At 45.6% G+C, this 15333-nt stretch overlaps 1 protein-coding gene across 1 annotated transcript; it reads right to left on the reverse strand.

Annotated features, from left to right (window-relative positions):
- Window positions 1-1270: 1270 nt before the first annotated feature.
- LOC123115317 (tyrosine N-monooxygenase-like) lies at window positions 1271-14828 on the reverse strand. Its single transcript, XM_044536501.1, has 4 exons — window positions 14669-14828; window positions 4244-4320; window positions 2026-2949; window positions 1271-1912 (listed from the first exon to the last, which is right to left on the reverse strand). Exons 1-4 carry the CDS (start codon window positions 14826-14828, stop codon window positions 1271-1273), a joined length of 1803 nt encoding a protein of 600 aa, XP_044392436.1.
- Between the last annotated feature and the right edge of the window lie 505 nt (window positions 14829-15333).

The following is a 15333-nucleotide window of genomic DNA, read 5'->3' on the forward strand; positions in this document are numbered from 1 at the left end:
TTAGCTCCATATTAGATTCGACACTCGTATTTACCGATGAAGGCTACAATCGACCCCCTACACTTGTGGGTTATGATGTAGCAACGAACACAAGAGTTCCAGCCCCTAAAAAAAGAGTTCCAAACCCAGTTCTGTTTTCTGTTTTTATTGTTTGCAAACCTATTGTTTTCTCTTCACGTCTTTACAAACCAACGCAACTTAATTAGGCATATTCCGTTCTTTAGATAAGGATAAGAAGAGTATATTACCCAGTAGAACATATAGTGAGGGCCACTTGCAGAAAAAATCAGCTAGCCAAAGAGAGCTAGTATATGTTTTTTTTTCTTAGATGACAGCTAGCGTATGTTTGTCCCATTAAAACTGCTAAGCTATGTGAGGAGAGCACCTAATTAAGGGGTATCCCTCGGAGGGCTTCTGCAAAGGTCACTTTCTTGGGTCTGTGAGCACGACAAATGATGCGCCCAGCCATCACCATGTGTCACGCACTCGGCGTAACGTCATGATTTCATTTATACACGTGTTTTCAAGCATTTCTTAGTTTTTTAGGGGGTGGGGTGTTTATTTTATTTTTGGTTTTTCATAGGTTTTGATAGATAAATATTATTATTTTTTGAAAGTAGTGCTTTTTCGCAAGAAGCAAAGTGAGAAGTACAGTTGTGCTTGTCCCAAAAAAGGAAATGCATAACATGCACTTCTTCCGAGTCGAAAAAGGGAAAAGCAAAACTATGCTTCCCCTAAATGAAAAACACAGTTGTGCTTCCCATAAAAAAAAGGAAAGTACAACCTATGCTTCCGCAAGAAGCACAATTTTGCTCCCCGAAAAGGAAAAACACAGTTGTGCTTCCCGGAAAAGAAGGGACGAATTTAGGGGGGGGGGGGGGGGGGGGGGTTAGTCTCAACGACATGCTTCTACTTCATTAGTAGTGGATGTTGCTGCCAAATTTTCTCATTCCCTCCATGAGCAAGCTCGTCCCCTCTATGTGTAAATCTGGGCTCCATCCCTGACCTCAAGATCATGTGTTGTGAGTTTGACTACGAAATGTGCTCCTTGAGTTGAAATAAGTAAACAAATTCACGGTGTACAAACTTGCACAAGCGATGGCAATGTACCGTCCGCACACTTCCACACTAACAGATATTAACCAATTGAGAAGAAGAATTGTTACACCATATAGAGCATAGAGCTCATGCATGACTATACTGTCGATGGAACTGGTTATTTGTGATAACAGAATATTATTACGCTGACTTCTAGCCAACCCGAGATCTATTAGATGTCGGTGGCAGAGTAGAGATGCATCGGCAGGCGTAGCTCGGCATGTAGCACCAACGGCTTGGCCATGAATAAGTCGTGCTCTGATTCGCTGAGATCAATGGCCGACAACCCTGGCGGTTTGCTCCAAGTGAATCCCTGTAGTAGCCGTCCAAAGAGCATCACACACGTGGCTGTCCCAAGCGACGATGCGATGCATCCGCGGCGGCCAGTGCTGAAGGAGATGAACCGCAACTCGTTCTCCGTGAGCACCACGTTGCCGCCATCATCCATATTAATGTGGCGCTCTGGCTTGAAGCAGAGCGGCTCGTCCCAGATGGTTGGGTTTCGGCCAAGCCCAGATCGGCTGAGGATGACATGGCTGCCCTTGGGCACGTGGTAACCGGCGACTGTGGTGTCGGCTAGGGCAACATGTGGCACATTGAAGGGGGCGACCGGGTGCAGCCGAAATGCCTCACGAATGCACGCCTTGGCATAGTTGAGATGCGGAATGTCTGATTCCTGCACGAGCCGCTCCCGGCCCACCACCCGGTCCATCTCCTCCATCGCCTTCGCCATCACCTCTGGCGCGTTCGCCATCTCCGCCAACGCCCACTCCACCGCATTCGACGGGTTGTCAACGGCGGCAAATGTTATGTCCTGCATCATCATCCCAATGCAACACATTAATAGGGTGTGTAGTCAACTTTTGTTTCACCCAGTATAAATGCTTGACGTGCGCTGACATTGCACCATGGCCATGGGAGTCCTACCTGCGATTGCGCTTTGACCTCCTCGATGGCGAGCAGCGGCTTCCCCTCAGCGTCCTCCAGCGTGATCAGCACGTCGAGGAAGTCGTCGAGCTCCCTCCTCTCGCCGGACTTCCACTGCCTCCACCGCTCGTCGATGACCGTGTCGTGGAGCCGGTTCACCGTCGCGTTTGCCTCCTTGACCATCTTCTCCTGGCCGTCGAGGTCCAGGCCGCGCAGCCAGGGAAGGTAGTCGGAAATGCAGAACGCAAAGAGGAGCCCCATGGACCTGAACACCGCGTCCATGTGCTCCACCTCCATCGGGCCCGGGCCGCCGTTCGGCTGAGGCTCGCCGAAGTACCGCCGGCCGAAGACTAGCGAGCGGATGACGTTGCCGCAGTAGTGCCTCGCCACGTGCCTCACGTCCACGCCCGACGCGGACGCGGATCCCATGGTGAGGGCATAGACGTAGCGGGTGAGGTTGTCGGCCTCACCAGCGCGGCGGTCGTGGAGCCACCGGTGCCGGGACGGGCAGACGATCTCCGAGGTGAGCACGCGGCGCATCTTCTTCCACTGGTCGCCGAATGGCGAGAGCACGGCGTTCTTGTACCCGCCGCTGAAGGCGGAGGAGGCGAAGGTGAGCGGGCGGGAGGCGAAGTTGGCGTCCTGCTTCCTGAGCACCTCGCGGGCGATGCTGGGGCAGGTGACGGCGATGACGTGGACACCGCCAAGGCGGACGCAGGCGATGTCGGTGCCCATCTTCTCCATCATCTGGTGGATCCACCGGAACACCGGCTTGTTGAACAGCATCTCGGGGAGGTTCCCCACTACCGGCCAGGGCACTGGCCCCGGCGGGAGAGCTGCCGCCGACGTAGCATTAGTAATGGAGCTACGACCACCAGCACTGCTCGCGATCTTGCTCTTGGGGCGCCTGAGCAGCAGCAGTCTCTGGACTGCGAGGTTGATGAAGGCTAGCACCAGCACTAGCGCCTTGGCAGTGGCAGAGGAGAGGGACGCTCCCATCTTCCCCATTGAAATCTGGCTGTAGCTCTCCTCTGTTCAATCAATCACAGAGGCAGTAATGTGAGAGCTTGGGGTTAATTAGTTTGCCAAATGAGAGGCTAGCTAGGTGTGCTCTCTAGCTATGCATTAACCCCTATTTATAGTGTTTGTATGTGTTAAAGTAAAAACGAGAGGGGGGAGCAAATGATGGAACAGTTATCTCATTCATTAAAAATTAGGGTATTTATACCCTCATTACACGGCGGTTACAAAGGCGGCAGTTGCCAAAACATGGCCACCGACATAGCATGGATTTACATTTAATTAATGCATATAATTAATTCCTAACACTCCCCCTATAATCAATGCTTCTGTTTTTAAATATGCATCATCTTGGTAAATAATACTCCTTGTATATCTTTGCCTTTGAGAAATGTTGATCATCTTCATCTTGAGAAATCCTTGTATAATCCTTAAAGTCTTCTCCAAAAACCCTGTGGAAAAAATATGAGGAGAATAGTTTAGATATGTTGCTCAAACTCCTTTAAACCCATTGGGAAAAAATAATAAGGAGAAAAATGATGCAACATATAACGAATATTGTCTCTTGATAACTCATATGAGAAAAACCTTTGAGGAAGGATAAATCTCGTTGGTGAGTTTAGAGAACAATAAATATGCTTTGTATACTTTCCTTTAGAAACCCGATGGGAAAAAAACTTGAAAGTATAGCATATGATCTTAAAAAATATTGCCTCATTAAAAACCGTTATGGGAAACTCTGAGAGAAAACTCATAAGGGAAAAGAGTGCAATCAGATATGCCATTGAAAACTCCCTTAAAATTCAGTTGGAAAAATATAAGGAGAAAATGATATGGCATATACATACGCTTGTCTTTATCTTGTCTCGTTAAAAACCTTTTATGGCAAACCATTATGGAAAAACTCATCAAGGGAAAAGGAGTACAATATATGCAATCTGATGATTGTTAACAAGTTATAGTTTGGGAGATTACTCCCCTGAACTTTGCAAATCTGGAGGATGTGTCATACCAATTCCATTGACATCATCATAACATTGGGAATAATCTATAGGATTATTTCCTCACTTTTCTATCGTCTGTGAGGATAAGTAATTTCGAGCAATGTGCCGCCGCCGACGCACCATTTGTAATGCTGGAGCTGTGACCACCGGCACCGCTCGCGATCTTGCTCTTGGGGCGCCTGAGCAGCAGCAGCCTCTGGATCGCGAGGTTGATGAAGGCTAGCACGAGCAGTAGCGCCTTGGCAGCAGCAGAGGAGAGGGATGCTCTCATCTTCCTCATTGAAAGAAAGCTAGCTAGCTCTCCTCCGTTCGATCAATCAGAGAGACCCTAATGTAGCGCTCGGGGTTAATTAGGTTGCCAAATGAGGCTAGCTTGGTGTGCTCCTCTGGCTGTGCATTAACCCCTATTTATAGTGTTCGTATGCATTGTTCCATTGTTCCGTGCATGCATTGGCGACCAACATGCAGTGACGCCAAGAGAGTATGCATGTTTATTTTGTGCACGTTTGAACAGGTTTCTCGTTTAAAAGTCAATTTTCACAAAAGCCAGGTGTTTTGTTTTGGTAAAGAAAAAATATATGATTAGTGGATATACTTTTATTTTTACATGTGTAGACTAGAGGGTAGCTTGCCTTTTAAGTATCTTAAGAGGCTAAGATACCTCTGAATACTGATAGATTTCATAATAAGGATTGGGAAAGTAAGTACTAATGAGAAGGGTAGAGAAGAAAACACATGCTTCGAAAGGGAAACATAACTCTTATTGGGGCAAACAAATTTGACTTAAACCATCTTTGACAAATGTGTCTTTTGGTATTCTCCCTATGTTTGAAGTGTCTAAAGTTCCTGAGAAGAAATTATCCTTTTTAGGGAAAGGTTACTTTGGAAGGAAGATGATTGGATGAGAAAATTCCACTTCGTCAACTGGAAGATAGGGTGTCAGCCTAAAGACCGCTGTGATTTGGGTGTGCTGATTTATAAGAAATGTTTATTAAGTAAATGGTTTTGAAGATTAAAAAACAAAATGCAGCTTTCAGGAACTGTTTAGAAATAAGTATATGAAGAATGCTACCTTAACTATGTGTAAGGTGTAAAGCTGGGTAATCACATTTCTGGTGGGGATTAATGAAAGTAAAAGACATATTTTCCGAATTGTGTAGGATGGTGGTCGGAAATGGTAGCAAAAGTGGCTTTGGGGAAGATCTTTGGTTGGGAGAAAAACGAGAGTTATTTTCTACTCCCTCCGTCCGGAAATACTTGTTAATGAAATGGATGTATCTAGATGTATTTCAGTTCTAGATGCATCCATTTTCATCCATTTTGATGACAAATAATTCCGGACGGAGGGAGTACCATGGCCGGGGCATACCGTGCATGCATCCACCCTCCGTTGTTGTTTTCGGTTGTTAGAAGATCTTTCAGAGTATCGTTTTATTCGGATGTTTCCTTCATTTTTTCCTTGTTTAAAAGTGCATAATAACATTTTGTTGTGTACCAAAAAACTAAGAGGGCACTTGTTTCAGACTGGATTTGCTGGTACACGAAGGTAAACAACGGAACACTATGTTATGCTTTGAAACAAGAAACAAGAAACTATCGAGACACGCCAAATTTTGCCAAAACTAAAAAATGCAGTACTGATCTCAAAGCAATAGTAGAAATTGGATCGGCACAGTAGATCCCGTACATGATAGCATATCATTTTCGGAGGCAAAACTATTATGCTTCAGTTTCTTAGACCTCACAATCTTACCTTTAGTGTAAACATTAGTGCAGCAAATGTGCTTAATTAGGGCCGCAGTTGTAGTACTAGATTCATATGGTGAGCTGATTATTATTATTTTGCGAAAAGGATCAAATCTACTATAAAGATTGGAAATACAAAACACTTCAAACATAATAAAAATTACATCAAGGTCCATGGACCACCGAACGACCATTGCCGCCGCCAGAACGAGCCGCGGACGCATCATTGTCGCCGCTCCCATACCGGAGCCGGCTTAACCTTGTTGATGACAGTCGAAAAGTCTTTGTGCACGTGCCCCTAAGGACCAGCGCCCCAAAGCGGCAGTCATTGCTGTTGAATCCTTGAATAGATCGGAATACCCTGACACCAAATATCGTCGTTGTGTACGCATGACGAGAAACCCTAACCTCGCCGTCCCGAGGAACTGCCAGGAATCTATGACGGAGCTCCGTCTAATCAGTCCCAATGGACGAACTTGAGGAGGACTGGATCACAGAAGACTGACTCAAAGAAGCAGCGCCGCCATCTGCGAGGACTAAAATCCTACCTATCTACTAGCCGGATTCAATGCACCAGAAATCCCCTCCCCATCACCGGCCGTCGGAGCGGCAGGCGGGGGAGGTGAATCCGCAGACTCGCTGGTGAAGATCGAGGGAAGGAATACTTTCCCTACTTGTTTTGCGAGAGGGGAAAGAAACGTTGATTGCCAGAACTAGAACGAGAGCGACCGCGAGACGGGGCAGTTTGAAGTTTTATGTAAAATCAACATACGTGCACTATGCATGGATGCATGTATCGCGCGCGCAGCGTGCACGTCTCAAACTAAACTGGGTCCTACCCATCAGTGGTCACCGGTCACTGCAGCATGCATGCGTGATGTACGACTTTCCATCATTAAAGCATGCGTATATGCATCGTACTGCTGCGTTGCAAGTCGCGCGCAGACCTCTGCAGTCCGGGACCCACGTGTCAGTGCTGGAAACCGATCGTTGACCAATATTATTTTCACCAGTAGTATAGCGTGAAAACTCGAGAGATCGTCTGCCACAGCCGGCCCGGTCAGGGCGCCGTTACGTACGCGGGCAAAAAAAAGGGATAGGATTCGGTCGAAAATGGAAACTTCTTTGTAAGTATCTATGCGGCTGACATGGTCGTACGTGTAAGAGCATCGATCGATCTTGCATAGCACGCGACGCGACACAAAACACATGGTCAATCGTACGATGTGATATATAGAAGCTACTCCCTCTGTAAACAAATATAAGAGCGTTTAGATCACTACTTTAGTAATCTAAACATTTTTATATTTCTTTACGGGGGAATACTTGCTTCTACCATTTTCTACGCCTACTAGCTTGCACATGCGGTACTCTCTTCATTTTAGTGTCGCAAGGTTAACATAACTTTGTAATAGTATAAAGTTGAGATACTTATATTGAGAGGGAGCACACGCTATATATGAAATTTTCAGGCAGGCCACTGCCGATGGAGTACAGTATAAAGTTGATTCCTTCATTGGACAAGTTGTCGCCGTCGTCTACGACCCCCATCGATCGATGAACCAGTAGTAAACCCAACAAGGGACGACCTGACCGGAGCTGATGGTTCCCCAATCATTGCAGGCGAAACAGATGGAGCTGACCGGCCACGATCGAGCTAGCTATCTTGGCCAGCAAGAGCTGAGCGGCGACATGTGAGTGTGATGTCTCCGCCGCGGTGGCCCGGTCCGGTCGACGGTAATTAACCAGCTTCCTCCGCCGCGTGGAAGCGATCAACTCTTTGCACGTGCATGCAATGTAGTGCAAGAAAAAGCAAAACGATCGAGCTAGAGTTGAGGCTGCTTCCAGATTTACCACCCCGGTCCGCCTGCTGGTCGTGCAAACGAGTAACGTGACATGCATGCACGTACGGGATATACCGTGCAGGCATCCACACCGTCTGTCGCTCTTTTGTGATTTGCACTATGTTTTTTTGGCTGTTGGCAATTATACGATGCTACACAATGGAACATTATGTTACACTCTGAATCAAGAAGAAACAAAACTAACAAGACAAGACAAGACAAATTTTGCCAAAACTAGAAAATGTAGTGCTAATCTCAAATAGTTTTGTTAGAACTCATCTAGATGAGGTATAATTTGGTCTCATTCATCTTTTATGGCCATTGGATGTGATGCTATAAGATGCGTCTGTGCTGATGTGTGTTGTATATGTTCTTATTTTCAAAATGAATGAGATCAAATTATCTCGCATCTAAATGAGTTCTAGGTACTCACAATCTCAAAGCTAAGCTATAGTACGTAGAAGGTGGATCCAGCGCGATATATCCCGTACATGATAGGGTAGCATATCATTTCTCGGAGACAACTCCACTATGCTTCAGTTTCTTAAACATCAGAATATAACATTTTTAGTGTAAACACAGCGTAGCCATTGTGTTTAATTGCCAGCTTCGGTAGTCGTGCGCTGATTGCCAGAACTAGAACGGAGAGCGACCGTTTTGAAAAAGTTTGTAAAATCAACGCACGTACGTGTCGTGTCAATGTGACACTCTGCATGCATGATGCACGTCTTCCATCATTAAAGCGTGCATGCATGCATCCTACGTGTCCACGGATTTTTTTTTCATCGTACGTAATACGCTGCAAGTCGCGCGCAGACTTGTGCACTGCCGGGACCCACATGTCAGTGCTGGAAACCCACCGTTGACAAATATTTTCTTGACCTGTAGTATAGCGTGAAAAAGAGTTGTGATGGGAGGGCCACCGGTCAGCGCGCCGTTACGTACGCGGGTAAAAAAAGATAGGATTCGGTAGTCGAAATGAAAATTTCTTGGTACGTATCCTTCCGTCCCATAATATAAAAACGTAACACGTGGTTAACATGGCCGTATGTATATGTAGGAGCACCGAATTGATCTTGACGAAACACCCAAAAAAAATCGATCTTGACGTAGCACGCGGCACGACACAAAATACATGGTCGATCATACGATGTGATATACACTAATCTCTCTGTTCCAAAATGTAAGATGTTTTTTCGACTCCATCATTGTAAAAGAAAAACCTACCTTTTTCAACGTCTACTCCCTAGCAAGCGCTTGCACATGCGCTGCGTACGTACTCTGTGAAATTTGCAGGCAGGTCAGTGCACTGCCGATCGGGTACGGTGTTGCTTGCTTCATTGTACAAGAAGTCGTCGTCGACCCGCATCGATCGATGAACCAGCCGGCGACCGTTCAAGGACGATCGGCAATAGTAAACCCAACATGGGACGACCTCTGAACCGGAGCTGATGATTACCCAATAACTATAGTAAACCCAACAAGGGACGACCTCTGAACCGGAGCTGATGATTACCCAATAATTATGGCCTGAAAAAAAGAAAAAGCGGCCACGAACGAGCTAGCTTGGCCGGCGACACGACACGTGATGTCTCCGCCGCGGTGATCCGGTCCGGTCGACGGTAAAACCAACTTCCGCTGCGTGGAACTGTTCAATTCTTGCATGTGCATGCAGTGTGCAAGAAAAATCCAAACGATCGACCAGCATGTTGAGGCTGCTTCTTGATTTACCACCCCGGTCCGCCTGCTATGCTAGTCGTGCAAACGGGTAACGTAGCATGCATGCACGTACGCACGTGCAAAGCACGCTTGGCCAGCATGCATGCATTGCATTGCATACACGAAACATGTCAAAAAGAAAAGAAAAAACACGTCCAGCCCTTTGATCTCGGCCGTTCAGTTGGCATCGGATGGGCACAATGGATTCTCACATGAAATTTGCTGGCAGAATCCTGCTGCTGAACAAGTGCTTACATGGAAAAGATCAATCTAGTAGCATCGCCGATTTTTCTCTTTAGACAAAGGTGCAAGGCTCGACTTTATGAATAAAGCCACAGATGACAGAGTTAATGGCCGGTGTCGTAAGCATAAGAGGTAACCAAGTACAAGACAGTTTCCTCGGTACATAGTCTACGAGCAAGGGCAAAGACAAGTGTCACGTATGCCGGCACACATGTTGAATATATGAGCAAATTACTACGAGTTTTAATCCGAATAAATAGCAAATAAATTATGACAACTCTAGCAGAGATTAAACTAATCATGCAAACTAGCATAGTAGATGAACAGATCACATCTAGGGCACATATTAGAAACATGAATTTTACCACGATCTCGAACAAGAAGGATAGAATCACATACGGTGCAGCGGGAGCAACACCGCCGGCATTGATGTTATCGCCCATGTCATTGAGGACAAGGTTGCCGAGGTCGGGGAAGAAGTCGTCGTTGGCGAAGTCGTCGCTGCCAGCAGTCACGCGGGTGCGCTCCCCAAAAACCTGATCGCCCCTCACCCGTACAAGATCACGAGAGGCGGGGTTCCGGAGGCCCGCTATCCCTTCTCGCGGTGCACGCCGAAAGGAGGGATGGAGAAGACCTGCGTGGCGGCGCAATGATCTGGAACAGTGGTGCGAAACCATATGAAGTGGCTACGGTCAGGGTAGACATCTGCCTGACTATATAGTGCGGGCCGGGTAGGTCATGGGAGTAAACCCCACGTCCGAGCTCTGTCCTCGGCTCGGCTCAATCCCGCAACCCGCGTCGTCACGAGGCGTGGCGTAGCATGGCGAGGTGAGCGATGAGAAGGAGCGCGCGTGTAGGTCTCCTCTTCTCATGCTCATACAAGTGGTAGTAGAGCTCACCTTATAAAGAGGTGCAAGTCTCACTCAACTTCTGTGGTGGGACTAAACTTTAGTCTCACTCACTCCACTCACATGTGTGCATGAATGGGCCAAGAGAATTTCAGAATTTTAGTTGGTCTTTGGGCCAAAGGCCTACTAGCAAAATTCCAACAATCCCCCACAAAGTCTCATTGGCACATCTCATCATTTAGTTCCAAAACATTGTTTATATACCAGTGCTCACTGGAGACTGTAAAGTTGAACTTCCACTCAGAGATTTATGCTACACTAGATCACAACTTGAATAGTGGACTATGCCTTGAACTACAAGTTTTCTGTGAGACTAGTTTCACACAAATTCTTGACCGATACTGGGCTGCCGCAAGGCTTCCCCGCGGGTGGAGCGTATACGTCATACTCCATGGCCTTTCATGAATTTGTGAGAGAACACCCAATTTTCACATATTGCAACGTTAATAGTCAAATTCATATAGGTGTGTTCCTCAGGAGATGCTCTATAGATAACATCTCTCCTTACTCAAATAAGCCACTTGGAACACATTAAGATAAATATTAACCTGCCATGCAGAATAGGAGAGTATTGCATCTTCACGGAGTGGGATAATTAAAATAGGGATACTCTCCTCTCAGCTGACCAATAGCTCTTGCCTCCCACTTCTACTTCACGGGATCTCCGATCACATAGAATGGGTTACCACTATGGACAACTCATGCGGTGGGTCTCAAACCCATCTCCATCGATGCATTATCTATCACATTACGTGATAGACCCTTTGTGAAGGGATCTGCCAAGTTTTTTGATGTTTGGATATAATCCAACGTAATAACTCCGGAGTTCCTTAGTTTTCTGACAGATATTAGTCTCCTCTTCACGTGCCTTGAAGACTTCATATTGTCTTTAGAACTGTTTATCTTGACGATCACAGTTTGATTATCACAGTTCATCAGGATAGGGGGTATTGGGTTTTCAACCATATGTAAGTCCATCAAGAGCTCACGAAGCCACTCTGCTTCAACAGTGGCAGTGTCTAATGTTGTGAGTTCTGCTTCCATAGTTGACCTCGTTAAGATGGTCTGCTTGCAAGACTTCTAGGAAAGAGCGCCACCACCAAGTGTAAAAATATAACCACTTGTGGCCTTAATCTCATCAACATCAGATACCCAGTTTGAGTCACTATAACCCTCCAGTACCCTTGGATACATGGTGTAGTGAATCCCATAGCTCGCAGTGCCTTTCAAGTAGCGCATAACTCTCTCAAGCACACGCCAATGATCATTTCCCGGTTTTGACACAAACCGACTCAGCTTGCTCACAGCAAAAGAGATGTCAGGCCTCGTGGCACTCGCCAAATACATAAGCGAGCCAATAATCTGAGAATACATCAGTTAATCTCTAGCAATCCGTCGATTCTTTCGAAGCAACACACTAGCATCATATGGAGTTGGAGAAGGCGTGCAGTCGCTATACCCAAAACGACTCAAGATCTTTTCCACATAGTGAGACTGAAGCAGTGTGATCCCACCATTCTCATCTCTCAACAGCTTGATGTTCAAGATAACATTAGGTACTCCTAGATCCTTCATCTCAAAACAGCGAGATAAGAAATCCTTAACCTCCTTGATTAGATCAAGTTTGGTTTCAAAGATCAGTATGTCATCGACATATAGACAAAGAATAACTCCTTCGCCCCACCATGGCGATAGTACACACACTTGTCGCCATCGTTTACTACAAAGCTGGCAGCAGTTAATGTTCTTTCGAACTTCTCATGCCACTCCTTAGGAGCTTGTTTAAGATCATATAAAGACTTTAATAACTTGCACACCTTTCCTTCCTGACCAGGTACTACAAAACCATCTGGCTGATCCATGTAAATTTCCTCCATCAACTCTCCATTGAGAAAAGACGTCTTAACACCCATTTGATGAATGAGAAGACCATGTGAGGCAGTCAGTGATAGTAGCACCCAAATTGTGGTCAGTCTACCCACGGGTGAGTACGTATCTTCACCTTCTTTCTGGGTATAACCCTTAGCCACAAGCCGTGCCTTGTACTTTTCAATCGTACCATCAGGTCTAAGCTTCTTTTTGAACACCCACTTACATCCTACAGGTTTGCACCCATAAGGACGGTCAGTGATCTCCCAGGTTCCGTTAGCTAAGATGGAGTCCATCTCGCTACGAATAGCTTCCTTCTAGTAGTCAGCATCGAGATGCATAGGCTTCTAAAATAGTCTTGGGTGTGTCATCCACAAGGTACACAATGAAATCATCACCAAAGGACTTTACAGTCCTCTATCTCTTACTCCTTACGGGAGTTTCATTGTCACCCTCAACATGATTCTCAACGTGTTCCATCGCAATGGTGGTTTCAGGAATTACAGTGAATTCCTCACTAGATGGAGTAGGTATCTCCTGATTTGATGAACTCGACATATCCTTCATCGGAAATATGTCCTCAAAGAAAGTTGCATCATTAGACTCCATAATCGTACCAACATGAATGTCGAATACCTCAGATTTTATTATCAAAAATCTATAGCTAATGCTATGAAAAGCATAGCCCAGAAGAACACAGTCCATGGTTTTTGGCCCAAGCTTGCGCTTCTTGGGAATTGGTATATTGACTTTTGCCAAACAACCCCAAGAACGTAGGTAAGAGAGTTTCAACTTTTTCCTTTCCCATTCCTCAAATGGAGTCATGGTCTTATGCTTTGTGGGAACTCGGTTTAGGACATGACATGCAGTCATCAACACCTCCCCCACCATTCCTTGGAAAGACCCGATGTGTCTAACATGGTGTTAACCAAATCAGTTAGAGTTTGGTTCTTTCTTTCGGCCACCCCATTAGACTGAGGTGAGTAGGGAGGCATCCTCTCATGGATTATACCATGTTCGCACAAAACAAATCAAACTCATTGGAAAAATACTCTCCACCACGATCGTACCTTAGCAGTTTAATTTTCCGGTCAAGTTGGTTCTCCGCTTCAGCTTTATAGTTTTTGAAGAAAGTTAAAGCCTCATCTTTTGATTTCACAAGATACACATAACAATATCTAGTGGAGTCACCAATCAACATCATGAAATATCTCTTTCCACCTTTTGTCAACACGCCATTCATCTCACAAAGATCAGAATGTATAAGCTCTAGTGGCACCAAGTTTCTTGCCTCTGCAGTCTTATGGGACTTGCAAGGTTGCTTAGCTTGCACACATACTTGACACTTGGAGCCTTTGACAATAGGGATTTTTGGAATTAAATTCAAATTGGCTAGCCGCGTCATGCAACCAAAATTAATATGACAAAGGCATGAATGCCAAATATCAGATTCATTATTATGGCAAACATTATTAATAACTTTAGTGCAAATATCCGACAAAGATAGGCGGAACAAGCCTACACACTCATAGCCTTTTCCAACAAATTGTCCACACTTGGAAATTACAACTTTATTGGACTTGAAAACCAACTTAAAACCATCTCGACATAAACGGGAACCGCTGATGAGATTCTTATTGATGGACGACACATGATGAACGTTCTTCAAACACACAGTCTTCCCCGAAGTAAACTTCAGATCGACCGTACCGACACTTTGAACGATGGCATGTGACCTGTTCCCCATCAGCACAGGAGAAGTCCATGTGACCTGGTAATTAACCAATCAGGAGATTGAAATATTGAAAGGATGGTAGGAAGAATACCGTACCCAGATTCCTTCATATCAGTATCACCGATGACAACATTAGCGGTAGCGGACTTGGCGCTCTTCTCATGTTCGTGCTCCTCAAAGCGGTTAGGACACTTCAGAGCCCAGTGATTAGGATCACCGCAGACATGGCAAAGTCCCTTCCCCTTCTTATGAGAATTCTTCTTGAAGTTGGTAGAATGTGACGGCTTGTTCTTTGTATCAAACTTGCCTTTGCCCTGACTTTTGTTCTTGTTGTTTTTGAATTTGTTGGGCTGGAAGTTCTTCTTCTATACCATGTGGGCACTAGAAGCTCCCTCAGCAACTCGAGCACATGTGTCCTTTGCTCTCGCCTTCTCTTCAACATCAAGAGTACCAATGAGATCCACAACGGAAAACTATTGTCTCTTGTGTTTCAGGGAAGTAGCAAAATTGTTCCACAAAGGTGGAAGCTTGGCAATGATGCCTCCGGAAACACACACTTGAAGTACTCGAGTTCCTTTGCGAGTGACTGTATCTCATGAGCTTGCTGGACAACAAAGCGCTCATCAGTCGTCTTGTAGTCATAGAATTGCTCCATGGCGTACAACTCGTTGTCGGCGTCCGAGGCCCCAAACTTGTCCTCGAGCGCAGCCCACATGTCCTTGACGTTGTCAAACGACATATACGAATCCACAATGGAATCGTCAAGAACACTTAGAAGGGCGCCTTTAAAGAGGGTATCAATCTTCTCGATTAAGATCACCCTCAGGCTTGCCCTTAGTGGCGTCATAGCAACACATGGTCTGAAACCAGTAGACCTCTCTTGTGCGCCATCTCTTATATTGCACCCCTTAAAAGCAGGCAGCTTCAAATGTGTAGCAAAACCACTCGGAGTAAATTGCCTATAATCAGGTTTTTATATTGTTGAATATATGAGAAAATTACTATGAGTTTTAATCCGAATAAACAGAAAACAAATCATGACAATGCTAGCAGAGATTAAACTAATCATGCGAACTAGCATAGTAGATGAACAGATCACATCTAGGGCACATACTAGAAACATGAATTCCACCACAATCTCGAACAGGAAGGATAGAATCACATACGATGCAGCGGGAGAAGAACCGCCGGCATTGATGTTATCGCCCATGTCATTGAGG

Source organism: Triticum aestivum, chromosome 5B (genome assembly GCF_018294505.1).
Source record: "Triticum aestivum cultivar Chinese Spring chromosome 5B, IWGSC CS RefSeq v2.1, whole genome shotgun sequence".
In the NCBI taxonomy this organism is placed as follows: domain Eukaryota; kingdom Viridiplantae; phylum Streptophyta; class Magnoliopsida; order Poales; family Poaceae; genus Triticum; species Triticum aestivum.

Coding starts and splice junctions, on each gene's coding strand:
- LOC123115317 (XM_044536501.1), bottom strand. CDS start 14,828: ATGTGGGCTGCGCTCGAGGACAAGTTTGGGGCCTCGGACGCCGACAAC. Junction 4,321..14,668: donor GGAACTCGAGTACTTCAAGT/GTGTGTTTCCGG, acceptor TCAATGAGGAAG/ATGAGAGCATCCCTCTCCTC. Junction 1,913..2,025: donor AGGTCAAAGCGCAATCGCAG/GTAGGACTCCCA, acceptor ATGATGATGCAG/GACATAACATTTGCCGCCGT.